We start from the raw sequence: 22,966 nt of genomic DNA on the forward strand, positions 1-22,966 counted from the left end.
TTTACCACTAAGCCATAACAGATACACATAAATCTGATGTTTTCAGAAACATATCATCCAGCCCAGTCATGCAACAGTACAGAGAATGTATACCAACATCTAGATGTATGTGTGTGTGTAAATATATTAATATCTAAACAGATACAACATATCTATATATTTAGAGCTATATATAGATAAATAGATATATATATATATATATATATATATATATATATATATATATATATATATATATATATATATATAGTAGGTATATATGGACATAATCATACATATCTAAGCTGATATATATATATATATAGATAGATAGATAAATAGATATACACACATATATATATATATATATATATATATATATATATATATATATATATATATATATATAGGTATATATGGCCATACATCTGTAGATAGCAATGGTAGATTAACAAAAACAGATATGTCCATGTGCACCATTAATGGGATTAAGAAGCCCCAAACAATATACATCTTGTACGAATAGGCATACCCCCCAGCCAAACACGTCCACCTTGCAATACACTACCAAGTGTTGCGGATCCCATAACCAGGACCTGACATGACATGGGCACAAGATGTTAACAGTACTACATCCCACCTGTATGATGTCATGCCGGTATTGGTAACATATCATGTAGTACAGTCTGGCTCCCATAATAATTGTAAAATGTGGAAGCTATCAACATCCCCAGGATACAGATACACAGACACATATCTGCAGATACAGATGTACCTATATATATAATTACATATATATATCGATAGACATGTGACTACACATACACATGCAGAGATATATATATGGTATGATACATATGTAGAAGGTGCACAAAATATGGAACAGCCACTATGCCTACAGTTCACACCTGAACAACTGGACACTGTATGGGCCTCCCATACAAATGGCAATCATTGCCTGGAACATATACCCGTAGAGAGGTCATACGAAAAAACACCACACACAGGTTTGCAGGAATGGAAAATCTTTATTTGTGTACTATTACATTTCTATATACTATTGCTACTGTAACTGGGATTGTCTTCACAGACATGGTGTGTGTGTGGGAGGTCACATCTGCTTTCCACATGTGTGCCATTGGCTACTGACAGACATCCTAAGGACATCATAGTAAAGTACCGCTGTTAGCATGTACTGCCCCTGTTGACTGCAGCAGAGATATTGGCCAATATGTGTTGACATTCTGACACACTCTGTACAGTTCAGAGGTATACACAGAACCCATTAGTGCAAAACATGTGTACCATGCCTGACAATATGGATGTTAACAGCCATGTAGATGGGTATAACACATAATGACTGGTATACATATGCCACCATAGTTTATGCATTCACACACCCCTGTCTGACCTGACATGTAATATCCACTGGTACAGTGGTGCCATGGCCACATACTATCCACTAGATATTGACATAAAGCTGTACAGCATCCCACTGGTCTGTCTGACATACATGACTGATATCACTGTGCAGGTATCACTTGCATCACACGGGTCATACGGAGGTTGTATGGGCAAAGGGTATGAGGAGGTGTCTGACATCAGACAGCATGCTTCAGTATGCCAATGGGGGTTGTAGTGAGTGTGGATGTAAAAATACACACCATACAGCACACACACAAACACACAGGGTGCCAGTAGTGACATGCATGAGTGCATGTCTGCATGGGTGTGTGATGGTCGACTGTGCCAGATGGCTATACAAGGCTAGGCGATGGGTGCACCTTGGCATCAGGCCACATAACAATGGTCTGCAGTGTGGCTCAGGGCTTTAGTTTCTGCATTTGCCTACACAGGTGGGTTATGTATCCACCATCCAGTCACTGGGTGACTATTGCGTATGGCCAATGCTGTGCAACACTTAACATGTATGTGTTTCTTAGTCCATGACATTGACGGTGTCTGGGATGTGCACACCTCCCACATTCATGTACAGTGACATGTGTAACTGTACCTGGGGTGTCTGTCCCATGTTGTCAACACAGATTATCATCAGATGTGCCAGTCTTGCCCATCTGTGGTGGGAACTGGTAATGGGCAGCAGGTTTACCCTGCACCTACATTGATAGCATGCTAGCGGCATTCCCTGTTGTCAGTGGCATCTGTCCATACAGGACATGTTGTCACGCATGGTATGTCCTTTATGGGTCACATGTGATGGCACCACAGGTGTTGCAGGTGTCCATTGGGGAACATGGGGGAGGTGCACTGAATGCATGTACGTGCACATTGGACAGATGGACAGGGTGCCATGCCCTCTGCAGCCCACTTCTATCACTCCATAGTTACTATCAGTGGCCAATATGCAGTGTACTACCCACATATTGGCTGTTATCTAAGCATGTGTATGTGTGCATGATACATGGGTTGAGATTATGCTCTAGGTAATATTGGGGTTGCTAAATGTGATTGCCTGGCCTTGATGTCACATGTATGGGTATGGCTTTGCACCCCAGCCTCTCAGCTATTTCACATCTGTTATCCCTGTATGGGGACATTGTGATATATAGTAAGGCCACCATATAAGAAATATGCATAACCCACTACAAATTGGCCACAGGTGTCTCACACACACACACACACACACACACACACACACACACACACACACACACACACACACACACACACACACGCACACACACACACACACACACACACACACACACACACACACACACACACACACACACACACACACACACACACACACACACACACACACACACACACACACTCATGCACACACAAGGAGAAGAACCCCTACCTAACTAGTTTCTTACACTAGACAGTTATAGTACATGCCACAGAGATTACTGGAGTACTCTTTCCCCAAATGTGTATTTCACAATGAATGACATCAGCAGGATTGCCAAAGTAGGCCATTAGAAATGTATTGCATGTGACTAGCCTAAAATGCATTGCTCCCTACACAGACAGTGACACACGCACACAAAACATCCACAACCGACATGTGTTTGTATAGAACCCCTAACAGAGGTCTATATCACACTACAGCATGGAGCTATTATAGGACACACCACGGGGATTATTGGAAACCCCTTCCCCAAAGGTGTTTTTCACAATGAATGACATCAGCAGAATTTCCAAAGTAGGCCATTTGAAATGTACTGCGTGTACTTAGCCTAAAATGCATTGCTCCATACACAGATATTGTGACACACACAAAACATCTACAACCACCATGGGTGGGGATGGAACCCTAACACAGTTCTAAATCACACTACAGTAATACGCAGTTATGGCGCGCACTACAGAGATTACTGACTACCCTAGAAAGCATTGCTCTCTACACAGTCAGACAGACACACACACACACACACACACACACACACACACACACACACACACACACACAGTTGCCAAGTCTGGGATTACAACTCCTACCTCACTAGCTTATCACATTACAGCAGTACACAGTTATGGGACACGCCATGGAGATCACTGGGCTACAACTCTCCCAAATGCGTATTTCACATTGGATGACCTCAGCAGGCTTTTCAAAGTAGGGCTATGGGGAGGGCAGTGTGTGTGCATGTGCCATAACCCATTCATCTAGGGGTTGACACGCCACATACGGGCACACACAGGGTCATATTTTACAGGCATGTGTATACAGCTGCTAGATGACTACTTCCTTGTACAGTCATGTTGCACAGCTGGCACGTGCACCACATAGTCTGTCATGCTGACAGATACTGGTGGCTAGTATCTGCAGTGAGTGACAACTACACCTCATGTGTTCGGGGTCCTTTGGCTGTGTGCTGGGTGGGACAGGCCTGGATGGCTCCTTGTCGCAGTCATCTTCTTCCACACATCTATGTCTGTGTACCTTTGCCTTATTATAGTGTGCTGTCCTTACATATATGTCTGTATTCCTATCCACTGTGTGTGCAAGGCATGACTGATGCATACTGACAAGTGTCTGCACTAACAACTGTGACTGCCAGATATGTCTGGTCCACTAGTGTTTGCAGACATGGCTTTCATGTGTTTGTGAGCATGCCCAGTATGAACTTTCAGTATGTTGTTGACTGACATTGCCTTCATTTCTCTAAGTGTGTAAGCATGCCCAATATGGCCATCTGTATTGCATGTGTGGATCAAGTCCAGGTAGTTTGTACTGCAGTGCTGACATTTCTGTTGTACACCAACAGGTAGCATGCTCTCTCTGCAGGGTATTCATAGATCATTTGGCATTGACTGTTACTACATTTCTGCATAGCTGGGGGATCACACCTGACTGTTTCTACATCTCTACATAGGTTTGGGGGGCACACCTGACTGTTATTATATTTCTATGTAGGATGGGGGGGCACACCTGACTATTTCTACATTTATACACAGGATTGGGGGGGGCACACGTGACTGTTTCTATATTTCTATGTAGGATGGGGGGAGGGCACACCTGACTATTTCTACATTTCTAGACAGGATTGGGGGGTACACCTGACTGCTACTATATGTCTACGTAGGATGTGGGGGCACACCTGACACTTGTACACATTTGCTAGGACTGTACTGGTATGTCAGGTATTCAATTTCAGTCTGTAGTCTTACCTATCGTGCTGGCTGAAGGCATACCAGTGTACTACAGATCTTAGCTTTTTAATTACTTACATATTAGTTTCTGACTTCCTAACCTTCACAACTGACATCCTATGGCCTGGCCTGCTGTAGTCTGTCTGTGTAGGCCTGGAGGGGAGGTTACCCAAAGGCCTCATTCAGAGGCCATAGCACAGCATTTGTTTGTTTGTCTGCACCTGTCCTGCTGGCTGTGACTGTTGTTGGGTATGTGAACCCCATCGACTGGCATTTGTGAGTCACTTACCTTGTGAGTGTCCCAGTATCGAGGGTGGTACTGCAGGGCTGTCTATGTCGGATGCACATAGTACACTCCCTACACATGGTTAGGCACAGGTATTGTAATGTTTGGCATCCATTTTACTGTATGTGAGAGTTGGAGAGAGGTGTTATTCCCTGGGTCCCTCCCATATCAGTGTATGTGCTATGCGTTGCCTCTTTGCCAAGACCAGGGCATACTGGGCACGCCTCCTTCTGCCTACTGGGGCAGGCTCAGGTTGTTCCTCCTTTGAGTCACTCTGTGCCTGTGCAGGCCTTGGCAATGGTGGGGGGCTGTGTGGCCCTGCCCCATGCTGTTAATGTTGCAGCTGTTTCCACAGGATCATATTGTGTAGCATGGCACATACAAGGACAATTTGGGTACATGTAGCTGGTGAGTACTGCAAGGCTCCACCGGATGTATCCAGACAACGGAACCGTGACTTGAGCATCCCAAACATATGCTCCATTATGATTCTTGTTTGTGTGTGTGCCTCATTATGGCATTCTTGTTTGGGTGTGTGTGCATTTCTGATGGGTGTCATCAGCCATGGCTCCAGTGTGTATCCAGCATCCCCCACTAGGTGACCATGTGGGATGGCCCCACTGGCAAATCTCTGGTACAACTGCGTCAGATGCCAGATGTGGGGAATTGTGATAGCTTCCAGAGCAGCCAAAACACATGTTCATTATTATGCCCTGGGCATCACACACAACCTGGCAGTTGATGGAGGGGGAAGCCCTTGTGGTTGATGTAGACTCTATCTTTCTCACCGGGTGGTGCTATGATGCATATATGCATGCAGTCTATTGCACCCACTACCTCAGGGTATTCTGCTATTTGATGGAAGAGATGCATATTGCTGGCCAATGCCTCACGGGTGTTGGGGAAATATACGTGCTCACGGACATGTGCTGACATGGCATTCAGGAACTGGTGGAGTACCCTGGATGCTGATGCCTGTGAAATCCCCATCATATACCCAGTTGGCCTTTGGAAAGTACCTGTAGCTAGTAATAGATGTTCCTTTTCCTTTAGGAGAGGACATACATTAGGCTCTCTCTTTAGTCATTATAATAAGGTGGGACCTGGTCCATTGGTCTCCACTCAGTGTACACTTACAGGTGACCCACTAATAGACTGTATGCCTTGTGGACATTGTACTCATTGCTCTATGGTTATTAAAACAAAGGAATTCAGTAGCCGGAATACTTCTATGGTTTTGGGCTAATTGCAGTACAGAGTGGGTAATGTACTTAGCTACATGTTCATGCTCCTCATTTTATGTAGGACAAACATCTCGACCTTTTCATCTCAGAACTGGGGAGCATCTTAGTGATATTAAAAACAAACGTTCTACAAATGCTTTGTATAAACATGTGCGTAAACACAATACTGCATGTTTTCATTTTATTGTTATTGATTGTATTGTTGGGAAATGCAGGGACAAATCAGGATGGCAGAATATACCTGATTTTTAAAAAAACAGAAATGGATTATTAAGCTAGGAGCTTTGTTTCCACCTGGACTTAATGATTATTTATGATGGACCAATGAACATTCACGTAGTGTATGTATAAATGTATGTATGTTATGTTGTTCATGTTTTTTTCACACTGAAGAAAGCTATTACGTCTGAAACCGGTTTGGGCAGGTAGTAGTGTTTATATTTCCCTCTACCTTGTTCATGCAACATCACTTGGTTTTATGTGATTAAAATAGGGAATTTACACCTTTTTTCTGTTTTTTTTTTGTGATTTGTGCTAGTATTCTTAGGCCTTCACATACCTTGGTATCCATTGGGATGGGTTCCCCTCTGTTAGTTCTGTGTGTCAGGCGTGGCCGGCACAGCTCAACAATTTGCTGTAGGAGGTCCTGTCCACCCTATAGCACTTCACTATCTCCAGCTCATGTAGCCCTTGGTAGGTTACCCTGGGTCTGTACACTCTTCTCTGTCTCCTCACTGTGAGTTGGTCAGCTGCATTCACATGCTTACCACCCTCAGCCTCTTCCACAAGTTGTATGATAGCTATTGCAGCCCCTAACATTTTGCTGTTGTGAGTGTTAAAAGTTCCCTGCATGTTTACGCTGGTGGTGTAGAGTGCAGGAAAAAACAGAGGGGTAGGTGTTTGCATAGTTTATAGTAGTGTTCTGGGCTCAGCTGAGGTGCTGCCTGTGTAATTGGCTGATTCTGATACATTTCACCTGCCAGCTAACCTAGTACTCCTTGATTACCTTCCTACTGCTGTTTTCCCTTCCCATTGCCTTCCTGTTTAAGCCTGGTGGCGCACCGCGCAAACAGAGTGCTTAAATGTGCACATTGCTGCTATTTCCTGTTTAACTTTTTTTTTCCTCCTGTAAAACCCAGTGTGCAGCGCGCACACCCACTTAGGCTTTGTAAAGTCTGCCAGACAGGTTTAGATACACCCCCTAGCTTAGCTGTGCTAAGCTAGGAGTAAACTCGAGCCACAGGGAGCCAATCCACTTACAGTATGCCTGACACACACCCCCATAATGTCACCTACCTCCTAGGCTTGCACCAAGCTATTCCCTCTCTTACACTGTTGGGATCTGACTCACATACTGGGGAAAACTGGGATTCACTATCCTTCCCCTCATTTGCATAGGATTGCCTGCTAATGCATAGTTACATGTCTCACATTGAGCCTCCCCCCTTAGCAACCACTACTCACTGGCCTGGTTGTCTTCTGCCTGCCATTGACTTGTATGGCAGAAGACTGATTTTAGTTAGAAAGCTTATTTTAGGTTTATTTTATTATAGCCCTCCCCCCAATCCTGTTTGCGCACCACTGCAATACGAGATCGTCTAAAAAAAAAATGTTGATTTTTTTTTTTTTTTTTTGTATTGTTTGCCATGCCATTGGCCTTATACTTTGCCACTGGCATACTTACTTCATGATATGCAGCCTTTACTTGGAGCTGTCAAAGCTCCATTTTGGAGTTTGCAGAAATGCACTCTGTTACTAACCAAGTACATTTCTGCAGATAGCACTAGTCTTGCACGGACTGTTGCAAGCTTCCTGGATTGCAAAATCACCTCATTTGCATGGCTTTCACAGCACATGCTTGTTTTGAATCCTCTTCCCAAAGAGGTTCTGCTGGAAAAACTCTTCAGAATCCATCACTGGTGTAACCTTCTTCTTTTTCTTCCACTGCAAAACACTCCTGCAAAGGCTCCACTGCCTGCACTTCTTTACCATTTACTAAAGTCTGCTTAAAATGCTCATTCACCATTACCTCATCTTCTTTGAGTCTCATATATTATTATTATTATTTTTGTCCTTGTCTTCTGTTCTCCAACTTAATTTATTAGAGATTCACCTCCTTCATATAACTCTGTTGTTTTTTTTTTTCATTTTGTAACAACTCCACACATTCTCCCAGTTTGGAAAGGTGTAGGGGTACTTTATTTATACAATCATGGAAATTTCCATCTTTATTAGACCCCCCCCCCCCACTCCTTTTTCCTTAACCATCATCTGATTTTCTTAAAATTGTTGCTAAAATGCAGTTACCATTAAAAATATTTTCATTTATTTTTCATTCCATATAACATAAAATAACTTTTTATGTATTTTTAACATATTCTTTATTTCTGTTTTTATAATATATATATTTAATCATATCCATGTTTATTTTATTCACTTTTTTACATCTTCAAAAACATCTTCTTAACATAATTTTCCCAATAATGTTTTTACTCTTTTACATTTCAAAAAACACATATTCCATAGTGTCTTCTTTTTGACAATGTAAACATAGCCTACCACTTTTCTTTTTGTATAACATATTTTCTTTTACTGGCAAGTTATCTATTAACAGTCTCCATAAAATTCTTGACATTCTACTTTCTGATTACACCATTTGCTTGTCATTCGTATAGCTTTAATTTCTTCATCTGTTAGATTTTTGCATGGTTTAAAACAGTAAACTGTAATCATTACATTCTTATACCATAATTTTCTATTGTTTTTATATTATCAGTTTTATTTCCACAAAAATATTTTCCTGGTAACATTTTAGTTCTTCATTCATTTATACACTCTTTTCCCTCTTACTTTTTTACCATAACCCAAAATTTATCATACTTATATTTATACAGTTTTACTACTAATCTCTCATCTATTTCTATTATCATACATGCAAAACACCTGTTTACTAGGTTTGATCTATACCCCTTTGTTGTTATACAAGAGGAAGAAACTGATGTCTAAAAACAAGAGGGAACTGATTCAACAGAGGAAGTTCACTTCCCATAGCTTGAACAAGCAAATTAGATATCTTGTAAAGTCCTCCAAAGCCAACTAGCACCCCTAGCTAAGGACAGTCACAAGGCATTCTTTAGCTAAGTCAGAAAGCTAAAAGGAAAGGCCCAGCTTTGTACCAAACTAGTAGTGGATGGTACCACTCATATTGACCCTGAGGACATCAGCAACCTCCTAGCAGACAGATTTGGTGCAAACTTCACCCCCATGTCCCCACCAGAGATACCCCAAAGCATACATGTAAGAGTCGTCTACATAATATCTCCAAAGGGCAAGTCATAACTGCATGCACCATGGCCAAAAACACAGCCTCTATGGGACCAGACAACATCCCAGGCTGCCTACATAATGGTCTAAAACAGAAGCTAGCAGAACCACCTGACACTCTCTTCAACCATAGTCTAAGTATTCGTTTTACCCCAGCAGAATAGAAAACAGTATAGTAGTTCCTTTGTACCAAGGGTGTCCATCAACCAACTCTGGGAATTATAGCCCATAAGCCTAACTAGCCTTATCTGCAAGGCCATGGAGAGAATCATCATGGAACTTATCAATAAAGACATAGGTGACCTTCAAACTCTTGACCTGACCCAGATTAGCTTTGTGAATGGTAGATTATTTTTATTAAACCTAGTAGACTTTTTGAAAATGTCACCAAAGCCCTGGATGAAGGCAAAACAGCATATTTTATTTAACATTTGTTTAGCAGGAAAAGTCGGACTTGGAACAAAGCCAACTTTCAGTAGAGGCCCAGGAAGAAATGCTCCAGATACATTGCTTTGAAACATTGAAGGAAACCAGAGCACCCAGAGGGAAACCCACACGAATGCAGGGAGGACATGCAGACTCTGCACAGAATGTACTCCATCCAAGAATCGAACCAGAGAATCTCTTGCTCTGAAGTGACAATGGTACTGCTGCACCACTGCACCGTCCGACTGTCTATCTTGACTTAGCCTTTTGACACAATCCCCCACTCAGGCATCATTGAGAAACTCATCCAGCTGGGAATTAACCCATTTGTCACTAGGTAGGGAGCCAAATGACTCAACAACAGACTGCATACAGTCAAAGTTGGGCATTCCACCTATACCAGCAGACCAGTTACCAGTGGTGTACCACAAAGATCTGTGCTGGGCCCCCTATTGTTAAAAAATATTTCTCAGATACCCATGTGAAAATAGATGGCCTGTGGCTTACCAGGTTCACCACTGACTACAAACAGGGTGTAATCATTGAGTCCCCAGTGATAATGACACTCTACAAAAAGGGCTTACACAAATAAATGATTGGTGCCAAAGCTAGGGACTTAAACTAAATGCAAAAAAAAAAAAAAAAGAAAAAAGAAAAGAAGTATTATCATCCCATTCAACAAAGGGGAAGTCCAAGCAAATTAAGTATTAAAAGTACCCCTCTTAGCTCAAACCCTGTGGTGAGAGATTTGGGAACACAGAGTGATAGCAAACTTAACTTTGGTCACCATGTGTCCACAGTGGTAAGGAAGGCCTTCTATTTTGAACATTTCATAAGTAAGGGCATTGCATCCAGAACTAAGGATGTTATAACTCTCCTGTACTCATCCCTCATCAGACCACTAATAGAGTACAGTGCTCCCTTATGTATGTACCTCACCAGACACTTACAACAACTGGAAGGACCTTAGTGGTTTCTCACCAAGAAACTTCAGGGTCTTCAACACATGACCTACATGGACAGACTGAAGGCACTGTCACTGTGTTTTGATTCTTATAGGCTGCTGAAAGGTGATTTGTGCCTGGCCTACAGAGCAAATTCAGATGCTGACCTAATGGAAATAATGCACATCTGCCAGTCAAATGGGATAAGATTCACTCACTCTAGGGATCTTAACCTAGCCTGCGACATTAACAGGACATGCTGGAGAAGAAGATGTGTCTCCCAGAGACTGCCACAACTGTGGTACAAACTCCCAATTCTTGTAAAACAGAGCTTCTCAATGACCTTATTTAAGTGCAAGTTAGACAACTGGATAGGAGACCATAAATTTAACCAAGGGGTCACCTATGTCCCCCTTAGATAAGGGCAGTTAGTGCTGATCATAGACTCAAGCTGCAAATATAGACCATACAACTTAGTCAAAAAGAAAATAAGGGTATAACATGGCAAGGCGTAAAAGGGCACTAGGGCCAATGGCATAGTAACCTCCTTTGAAGCTAGTATAACATGGACTAGTGGATAGGAAGCTGGAAATATACACCTGGTATTGCAGCCATGCCCTAGCTTACACATACCCCTTTAAAATGACTCTAGAGTATCAAAACTTGTCAGATACCTTTCAGAAGCTTGGTAGGCTTGTAAAGGCTCCCTTTGGTAGTTAGTCTAGTAGTTCTGTATTAAGTTATGAATGATTAGGCCAGTATGGACTTTATGTATTATTAAATAATATACTGGATAATGCAGTTTCAGGTTAGATATTCACACATTTGAAAATTCAGGAGAGGACTATTCCATCATGCAAACAAGAAAGTTTCTTTTGAAGAGTTCCTTTGCTTGATTGGATAGCCAGTAATCAAGTACTGGTTTCTATACATAGTTTTAATATGATTATTATAACACCTACTTTTTCATCCACACATCCTGCAGGACTGTATACCAGGCAAATTAAAAATATATGGACTGCTTCTAAATGAACATTATGTAAGTGCATAATTTCATCGTAGCAGCCCAAGTAGCTAATTTCTTAAGAGTCATATGAAATGCCAGGGTTGTCTTGTCAATAGTTGAATGAAATAAAATGGTACATGCATGTTTCCTTTGTCTGTTATAGCACCTAGAATCAAATATTAAATTATACCTACCTTCACATCTGTCTTGTGATCCAGTGAAGGTAACTGCCCCTGAGAGACTCTTAAATCCCGGTTTACATGTGCAGTAATAACTTCCATTGGTGTTGTGACATTCTGCATTGTTAGGGCATGTATCATTGATACTACATTCATCATAATCTGAAACAATAATGAAAATAAAATCATGAGAAATATTCTGTAGATTACAGTGTTAACTCATTATTCCAAGACCCTTTCCTTCCATGATGATCACAATAGAATGGGTCAACAAAACACAAGCCACACTCATGGACCTGGTTTGTAGCACTGTAAAAAAGTCACATACATAACAAGTTACTTTTGGTTCATTAATCTGTTATAATACCAAAAATCAATTACTAAATTATACTGATGGGGGGACAGGGGGTGAAGTTTTCACTGAACTTGTCTGCCAGCAGGTTTGCTATTTCTATCGCATTTGTGCATGTGGAACTGGTGGCCAAGAGTACCACATACATAAATTCCATAGATATAGCCAACGTGCTAGCAGACAATTTCAGTGAAAACTTCAACCCCCCCCCCTGTACAGCTAATCAGTAAACCAGGACAGCCCTATCACTGCCCGCCTTCCCTCATCACCAGGGATCAGGCCATTAACGCCCTCTCAAAGGCAAAAAATGCAGCCTCCATGGAACCTGACAACATCCTTGACTGTGTCCTACATGAACTCAGGCAAGAGCTTTCAGCACAACTAGGAACCTTATTCAACCACAGCCTGTGCACCGGCTTCGTTCCTGCGGAATAGAGGACAGCCACTGTCATCACTCTACACAAAGGTGGTGTGTCCATCGACCCAGGAAATTATAGGCCCATCAGTCTAACTAGCCTGATCTGCAAGGCCATGGAATGCATTATCATGGACCTTACAAAAAAGGACATTGGCAACTTCGAAATTCTTGATCCCATACAGTTTGGTTTTGTCAAGGGGAGATCATGCCTGTTAAACTTGGTTGCCTTCTTCAAAACAGTCACCAAAGCCATGGATGAGGGGAAGATAGTACACAACACCTACCTTGACCCAGCCAAAGCCTTCAACACTATTCCCCACTCAGGCATAATAGATAAACTCTCCCAGTTAGGCATCAACTCATATGTTACCAGTTGGGTAGCTAACTGGCTCACTGATAGAACCCACTAAGTCAAAATAGGGGAAGTCACCTCTAGTAGTAGACCCCCAACAAGCAGCGTATCACAAGGATCATTCTTGAACCTCTACTGTTTGGGGATATACTTTTCTGAGGTGCAAGCCAAAACCAGTGGTCTGTGGCTGACCAAGTTTCCAGATGACTGCAAGCTGTGCACTGTCAAAAATTCCCCTAGTGATGTGAACATCCTCCAACAGGGCCTTACCCAAACTAATGACTGGTGCCAGAAGCACAGCCTCAAACTGAATGCCAAGAAATGCATCATTATCTCCTTTGCAGAAAAGGGTGTCCCCACTAATTGTCATATTAATAACAATGTACTAAGCATGCACTCAGTTGTGATGGACTTGGGCACCCAGGTTGATAGCAACCTGACTTTTGACCACCACGTTGCCTCCGTTGTACAGAACGCTTTCTACATGGCCCACCTCATAAGTCAGGGTATTTCATCCAGGAACAAGAAGGTCATAACATCCCTGTACTCCTCCCTTATCAGACACATTATAAAGTAGAATGCCCCCTCCGGCATGTACCTTGCCACGCACATGAAGCAGTTAGAGAGACCACAGAGGTTTCTGACCCGGAAAATCAAGGGTCTCAAACACCTATCCTATACAGATAGGCTAAAAGTCCTTCTACTCAGTCTTCTGCAGACTGCTTAGAGGTGACCTGTGTCTGGCATACAAGGCTATATCAGACTCAGCCTTGATGGAGTTGCTGCATATCCGTTAAGTCAAACTCCACTCACGCAACCTGCACACAAGGCCTCAGCCTGGTCAGTGTGACATTAATAGAACTTGTTGGCAGGTTAGATTTGTGCCCCAGTGACTCCCCCATCTGTGGAATACACTCCCTCTCCATGTCAAGCAGAGTACCTCCCTAGCCCTCTTTAAGAGGAACCTGGACGACTGGATGAGAAACTATTCCTTGATCTCAAACTGTCAAAACCTCTCTTCGATGAACAGCCATTTCATCGAACTTTTTCACATGGAAAAGCAATGGTTGGCCATCTTCGGGAATTTGCCCTTTCCCCCACAGTAGTGTTATCTCGGAGTTGGTATATTTAGTAAGGCATGTGCAGCCCCCCACATTTGAGGGTGTGAGTGGGGAAGCCCACCCCCCCCACACTTGGCAGGATGTTACATTTTTAGAGTTATCAGGAATTGCCCTTTTCTTTAATGTAGAGCAATCTTGGAGTTGGTATATTTAGTTAGGGGGTTATGGGGGCAGTTAGTGTTTTAAATTTTGTTTTTTTATTTTATGGCAACGTGAGTTTTTTCCCAAGGAAAAAATTTGAGGATGTGGCTATTTGCGGTTTATAGCATTCGCTGTATATGTGCTGATTATTATGTGTTCGAAGAAAAGGATCTTCGATCACATAACATAGCCCCTAAAATACATACAATCCTGCACACTTGAGCTGGCTGGCAGCAGAAGGCATTTGAATGGAATCATTATTATGCATCATAGTAGCTTATTATTTAATTAAAAAAAGTATTTCATGAAAATTTGCCTTGCTTCATCTAAGTTAATCCACATACTGGAGCAGCTTTCTTTTGCTTGAATCTCAATCTGCTTCATGCACTAATCACCTGATACAGCCTGTGCCAATGAGAAATGAGAGCTTATTGCTTCTGCTCTCAGAAATGTCAAGGGTATCAGTAATAAAGCATAATTGACTTGTTATCATTTAATTTGTATTGCTTGCACACCAAGTCTCAAGTCATGAAATAATAAACTCATTTTTTTTTAAAGTACAACATGCCAAAAACAAACACACAAACAAAAACAAATTCATAAATACATTTGGAGGTGGCCGCAGTTCAGCACCCTAGTGCCCCAACAAGTCATATCAGTTACATCAGTTTTGAATGAATGGGGGCAGTTCTTCTTATCACTAGTGATGAAGTAATTTTATTGACAAAACTGTTATTGGCCACACTTACATCTCTTGAATAACACAATAATAGGTATCTACAATCACCATCCAGTGCTGGCTTTTTCATGTGTAGTAAATGCAATATTACCTACATCCTGGAATAGACTATTGCCACTATATAATGCTATTATTAAAAAAAAAAAAAAATAGAAATTGCTTAAATAATAATAATGCACGTAGGGACTTTAATATTCTTCTACATCTAATGAGAAGTATGTACATGTCTACATCTGCATAGTACTTAACTGAAATGCAGCTTTCATTTCTGTTTTCATTGCAGGTTTTCATGCTGTTTGTGGAGCCAAAGCTGCAGATAATTGTAATCACCCTGTATCTTCAGCAGTATATAAATGGCAGCCTATCAACCTGACATCATTAGCGCACATGTAAAATGGATGATCTTGATGTATAAATTGCTCACAGTGTACTTTTTAATTTGAGAACCACACAAAAAGTATCTTAGACATTGGGAATCGGCTGTTTTAAGTCTGTACAGAGAACAATAGCAAAAGAAGTAAAGCAAAAAGTTGCAAGTCAAGTCAGAAGAGAATCACAAGATGAAAGCATCTGCTATTTCTTGAAGTATGAATTTATATACATATATATATATATATATATATATATATATATATATATATATATATATATATATATATATATATATATATATATATATATATATTTAATGTTTGTGATTTTTGTTTTAATGTATAACTTTAGTGAGGGCGGAGGATCTCCATTGTCAAATACAGCTCATCAAATTCTTTCTGTGAATTTTCTTGGATTTGCAATGAGCACAATGGGTGCTTTGTCCAATTAGCATACATGTTTATCAATTTTAATGATGGGTTTACTATTACACATCCCTCACCTCATCTCATAAAGTCATGCATATAATGTTGCATTTTCTTTTGGTTAGCGAATTCTATTTCTGCAGTTGTATAGATAATAAATACTTTGTAACTTGTTCTGCTTTTATTCCATAATTCATTCTATGGTTGTGGGCATCATATTTCATCAAATACATCACTTCCTTACTATTTATTTATTGTTGTTTGGAACTACTACAATTTTACTACTAATTAGGTGGCCTTAAATTTTCATTAAAAATAAATAAATAAATATATATATATATATATATATATATATATATATATATATATATATATATATATATATATATATATATGCTTTGTGAGTGTGTGTGTGTGTGTGTGTGTGTGTGTGTGTGTGTGTGTGTGTGTGTGTGTATGTATGTATTTATATATGTGTACATACATGCATGTGTGTGTGTGTGTGTGTGTGTGTGTGTGTGTGTGTGTGTGTGTGTGTGTGTGTGTATATATATATATATATATATATATATATATATATATATATATATATATATATATATATATATATATATATATATATATATATATATATATATATATATATATATATATATATATATATATATATATATATATATATATATTTATATGGGTCTACTTTGGAAGCAGTGGTGGTACAGCGGTAGCATTATTGCCTCACAACAAGAGGTTCTCCTGTTTGATGCATGGCTGGAGTGCTTTCTTTGTGGAGTCTGCATGTCCTCCCCACGGTCAAGTGGCCTCTGAAAGACATGTGTGAATCGGTGTTCCTTCGCTGAAGGTTTGTCATCGGGCTGGCAACTCGGCACTATAAAAAAATCTACTGCCAATCATTAGCGGACCGGAGTTCTGCTGTGGCGACCCCTAACCAGGAAATGCTGAAAAGACAACAACATATATGGGTCTAATTTGCCTGTCAAAAACACATATACTCAAGTGTTATTTTTGTGAGACAAAAATAACAAAAACCAAAAACCACAGAGTTTTTTCCCAAGGCAAGTAAACACTTGCCCAATGTAGGAAAATATGCCCGTTTCCCCACTGTAGTGCTATCCTGAAGTTGGTATATATAGTTTAGGGGGTATGGGGGTTTAGTCCCCCTAGCTAGGTGAGTTCCAGTTGCTAGGGTGTGTTTTTGTGAACAAGCGTTTACTTGCCCTGGGAAAAATGTGAGATTCGGCATTTTAGTTTTCGTTATTTTCATCTCCCGAAAATAATGTTTGAGTTTTTGGGCTTTCAAGCATACAGTATATATCAATACATATGCATACACATGGAAGCCATAAATGTAACAGATGTACTTCAAAAATTGGTTATAGCCAGCTTGGTTTATGTGAAGCATAGGAACACTCCATCACCAAGACGCTTAAGATTGATCCAGATTCATGGAAACAACCTCAAAAAATTGTGGCTATGATTTTATGAGATGTGATCTAATTTATTTATTTATTTTACATTTGTTTACCGGGAAAGTACATCTGGACTAGAAGTCCTTTTTCAGTGGATGTCTGGGGAGAAAAGCTCCACATATAATAACTTTAGTAGTACAACAAGAACAATGAATACATATATGGAAATATACAAAATACTCTCACAGGGTTGTATAATATACCAAGGTAGAAAATACAAAGTTAGAGTAAAATAAGTTAGTTTTAGCTTGATTATAAGTCTTGATATACACTATCATCTGTGGTTAACACTGCTGAATGAGCTAAGGAGGAACTTAATTAGAAATTGCATACTAAAGACAAAATATTATCCTGGAGTGGAACAGGAGCAAAGCCAGGTGTTAGAAAGGTGGCCTTATGGAGTGCTTTTAAATTCCATAGTAGAGATTTTTTGATTTTTGATTAGGGTAGAGGGTAGGGAATTCCATTTTATGGTTATATAGATGGAGTATAACAATTTCCCTGCTGAGTTTTTGGCCTTAGAGGCTTCTAATAGGTTGTATGTTATTGGAGCATAGTACTCTATTACTGATGTACGGCTGGAGTAAATTACTTAGTGCAGGAGTTTTTTCTGTGTTGTGTAGAATCTTATGGGTTAGTCTTAACTGGTTATACAGAAGGAGATGATGAAATTCTAGCCATTATAGTTGTTTTAGAGCTATACAATGCTGTGTTTTATAGGAAGCATTGGTGGCAAACCTAGCAATTTTATTGTAGCAAGCTTCTAGTTTTGCGATGTTTGTTTTTCTTAGGTAACCTAAGTGAGAACTGGAAAGGCATAAGTGAGAGCAGAGAGTAGGTGTGCATGTGCTGTTGTTTCTTTGGTTATTTTTGTCAGAAAGGGTTTGTTCCTATATAGGACACCAAGTTTTATGTGGACTTTTTTATGCCTTGTGCAATGTGAATGTCAAATCTTAAGTTACAGTCTACTTGTATACCTAGCAGTTTGGTGTGCTTTACAGGTGAGATAATAGTGTTTTTGTATACTATATTGAAAGGAAGGGAAGGTGATGTGCATCTAGTAGGGTTAAAAAGTAACAGTTTTTCTTTTACTGGGGTTCAGAATTAACTGGTGGTCAGATAACCAGGATTTTACGGCTAGAAAGGAGGTTTGTGTAAGTGTGAGTAGTTCTTGGATGGAAGAGGCATTGCATAATAATGTGGAGTCGTCTGTGTATTGTACAAGTTTGGCATGAGGTGGAGAGGTGTAGAGGTTATTGGTAAAGATAGTGAATAGTAATGGCCCAAGGATGAAGCTTTGGGGAACACACAGTGTTACTGGAAGTAGTGGGGAAATATCAGTGTGCCATTGTACTGCCTGCTGTCGGCCTGATAGATAACTTTGGAACCAAGTAATAGTAGACTCAGAGATTGAGGTTAGAAAGGACATTGATAAGTTTTTTATGTGCTACTGTTTCAAAGGATCTATTTTACGACATTCACAGGTAAAAACACAGAACACCCTTACCTCGACACAGCTTAACTGACAACGTAAAATGTCGAACGGCCAGAAAAGTGATTTTTTTTCCCAGGGGGAAAATAGTCTCTAGGCCAACAGAAAAAACAAACAAACAAACAAACCAACAGACAAAATAAAGTGGGGGACTTTGCCTTCCCGCACCCCGTTACTTAAATATACCTACTCTAAGATTGCACTATAGTAGAGAAAATGGCAAACTCCCTACAATGGCCCAGTGATTTATTTCCCCTGGGGGAAAAAAAACGCTGTTCTAGCCATTCGAGATTTCCTGCTTTTGGTTAAGCAGTGTTGAGGTAAGGGTGTTCAGTGTTTTTATGTCTTCTGATATAGACCTGTATCAAATGCCTTTGAGAGATCTAAAAAGAGAGCCGATACAAATTTACCATTGTTTCTATATTTATTTACTGTTTCTGTGAATGACAGGAGGGCAGTAGTGGTGCTGTGAGAGGGCTGAAATCTATGTTGTGTGCTAGTAAGTAGGTTTTGGGTGTTGAGGTAGTTCATAATCTGTGTACACACCTTTCAAGAATTTTGGATAGAGGGGAGAGGATAGCTATGGGGCAACAGTTTGATAATTCTTTTGAGGTGCCACCTTTGTGGAGAGGGATTATATAAGATATTTTCCATATAGCAGGAGCTAAGTTTTCAGTTATAGATTGGTTAATAAGAATTGTTACAGGATATGTGATGACCTCAGCAGCAACTTTCAGAAAGTCAGATGGAAGTTTAGCAGCTGCTAATGTAGTGGGTTTCAATTTTTTTAACATTTTTTAATTGAGTCCATAGGTATGGGTTACAGAGAGTAATAGTTGTTATTGTTAATATTATTTGGAATGGAGAAGGTGGAAGATCGTTGCAGTTTAGTTAGGGCAAGAATTGATTCAGTAAAATACTTGCTGAACTGTGTCGCTATGCTGTCGCTAGTGTTTGTTGTGGTTGAGGAAGGTGTACTAGCTTTACCAGGTAAAAGAATGTTGTTGATGGCTGTCCAGAATTTCTGAGGGTTATTTAGATATTTTATTTTCTGCATCTTCTGATGGTAGTTGACTTTGTCTAGTTTGCCCAGTTTTTTAACTGTTTCTGAGTTCCAGATATGATGTTTTGAGAGCCAGTTTAATGCCAATCAGTCCATGTTTTATCTCGTAGTTTCATTAGGGACCTAGTTTCTTTGGTAAACCAGGGTGCATAGTTAGATTTGACTCTTATTTTTCTAGATGGTGCATACAAATTCCGGATATTTTGGAAGACAGAGTTAAAAAATGGACAGGTTATTGGCCCAGGTTTCAGACTCTAGATTGTACTAACCTTGTGGGAAAATTTTGTTTACATTTCTGTATTTTTTTGTTTGTCACATGTTTTGTATTTCATCCGTGCTGGCCTGAAATTGGTTAATACTGATCAGTGTACTACTCTAGTAATCAAATATAAATAAAGAAATAAATGAGGGATCATAAACCCAAAAGTTTGAAGTAAACTGAAATATAAGTACAAGATCCACTTCTAATGATACAGACTGTGGAAGGCAATGATATAATGATGATACCAGTTGGCAACTTTTATGCTGTTTGCTAAAGCATACTATATGTAATTTATTAAGCAATTATGCAGACATTTAGTGGCCTAAATAATATGTCCTAGATGCATTATTCAGTGATATTTAGCACTGTACTATTTGGGGTGAGGTACTCTCACATTTGTGACTACATGAAAGGACTCTTCTACTATGCAAACTAGAAAGTTTCATCTCCGGCAATCCTCTGAGTTCATAATTAACTAGTGGCATAAATACTGATAACATTATGCAATTTTACTTTTGATCATTACACTTACGATTCCTACCATTTCATCCATGGGCTTGTATGCAAAGCAAAATTGTCCACATCTAATTGAATAGTTACCCAACTGTTGATTTTATTGCAAATGGTCATAGCAGTTTCTTAAGTAGATAATTTGTTAAGTCTCTTAAAAAGTGCCAAAGTTAGATCCATGACTAATTACCTTGCTACTGTGCTTAGAATGAAAAAAATAAATACCTACCTTCACATCTCTCATGTGGATCAGTGAAATTAACTGCTCCTGAAAGACTCTTAAATCCAGGTTTGCATATGCAATAACTTCCAACAGTATTATGACATTATAGATTAGGACATGTATTATTTGGCAAACTCCAAAACAGCACTTAACAGCAGGAGGAACCACGAAGAACACCAGTGTGGGGAACCACTTTATTTAAACATCAAAAGGATGCACCACTCACTAGTGTACAATAACTCAAACGTTTAACTGTCTCACCTCTTTTTCATTTACAAAATAGAACTTCTTCAGACATGCAACATTCCCCTCCTTCACAGGGTTCAATATATACAAACATCTACCAATGGTTTTAGAGTGGTCCTAGCAACGAGGAGAGTGGTCCTAGCGACTACCTTCTGGATTTATTATCTTTCTCTGTTTTATTTATTAAATTAGCTTCTGTTAAAAAATAAAAACTATTACAGACTGTTTTTAACTGATTGCTGCATTATTTTAAAATCTGCATAAGTTACATTTCAGGAGGCTTGATTGAAAGTTTGCTTTAGTTGTTATTGAAAATTGTGTTGGCTGTTTTGTTTGTGTGCTAGCCAGTTTGCCCAACTTATTTATCACTGTTTCCCTTGTTCTTTATGTTTCTACCCAAAACAAGTGTGTTCAGTTTAAAAAAAAAAAATCAAAAATTCCCGCCTGTTTTTGTGTTCCCCACTAGTTTTTACACTTTTATTGCTGTATTGAAGTTCTGTGCTGTTTAGTGTTGTCTACCTTACTTAGGATGAAGGAAGTTTCGGGAAGCAACTTTGGGAGTGGGAGCCGAGGTTTTTCTGAGTGTTTCACATTTCCAGGACCTCAGTAAAGCTGTAGTAATTTTCTATTTGGGAGCATTTCCAGCTCTTTTTACAGCTCACTGTTTGTTTAAAATTTTTGCACCAACTTTTTTTGGCTGCACGCGGCACATAGCGCTGGTTTTTAAAGGTTTAGCTTTTTCTGGCCCTTTAGTCTGTCTTTCATTTTTCCCTTTTAAAAGCTCTACTCTTGTTAAAACCAGACAGACTACTGACTACTAACTGTAGCACTTTTGTTCCAATACTACTCTACTAAGTAAGCACTCCTCCATTAAAGTAAAACACAACATCTACTTACCTGTTCTACCCACACTTCAAACTCTCACCACCTCCTTATACTGTTCTGGCATGGGTGGTAGATTACAGAGTGAATGCAGTTCAGTTCCAGTCAATCTGGGCAATCATCATCCAGCAACAATACAATTATGTCACAGACCTGAACAAACCCCTACCTCCTCACAACAAACACAAATACTCATGAGAGGGAATGTTCCTATATATAGCTGAACTGGAGGCACCACAACATATCAACTCACACATAGGACACCACAACAACAGGACACACAACATACCCTACACACAGCTCAACCACAGTCCCATAGACCCACCACAAAAAACAAAAGAAACATACTGGAACACAAAGTAAAACTCCACAAAACAACAAAACACTACCAAAACAACAACACAACCCAGTGCAGACACATCCACAAATCACCACACATACTCTAAAACCACAGCAACACAGACCACAATAACCCATACAAAAACACCTGCCTGGGCCACATTAAGGAGGGTGACCTTGCCTGATGAGTAGTAATAGTCTACTCAGCAGACATCCACACCACATAGAAGGTGGGGGCTGAACAAGGAGAAGGTGACTGTGAATAACATATCGGGGAGCTAGGTGTCGCTCCATAACACATACACTCATGACACTCAAAGCAGGTGAAATAGACATCCATCATTGTCCATGCTGGTGTGAATGACAAAAAGAAGGTGATCGAGATTACCCTGAGATGGCAGCATCTTGCTGACACGATGATTACCCTGCCCAGCCAACAATGATGACCTGACCCTGAGCATCAATGATCTGACAAGAATGATACCACAATCAATTGGTGTCTGTGATAGCGGATAACAATTGGCTCAG

At 40.0% G+C, this 22,966-nt stretch overlaps 1 protein-coding gene across 1 annotated transcript in view; it reads right to left on the minus strand.

Moving 5' to 3' along the window:
• LOC122810733 (latent-transforming growth factor beta-binding protein 2-like) overlaps positions 1-22,966 on the minus strand; it is a 497,165-nt gene that overhangs the window by 80,790 nt on the left and 393,409 nt on the right. The window contains exon 6 of the mRNA XM_044082296.1: positions 12,027-12,173. Coding sequence (XP_043938231.1) covers positions 12,027-12,173 — 147 coding nt within the window. The remainder of the gene's footprint in view (positions 1-12,026; positions 12,174-22,966) is intronic.

The sequence above is a fragment of the Protopterus annectens genome, chromosome 9.part0 (genome assembly GCF_019279795.1).
Source record: "Protopterus annectens isolate FY-2018-M chromosome 9.part0, PAN1.0, whole genome shotgun sequence".
Classification (NCBI taxonomy): domain Eukaryota; kingdom Metazoa; phylum Chordata; order Ceratodontiformes; family Protopteridae; genus Protopterus; species Protopterus annectens.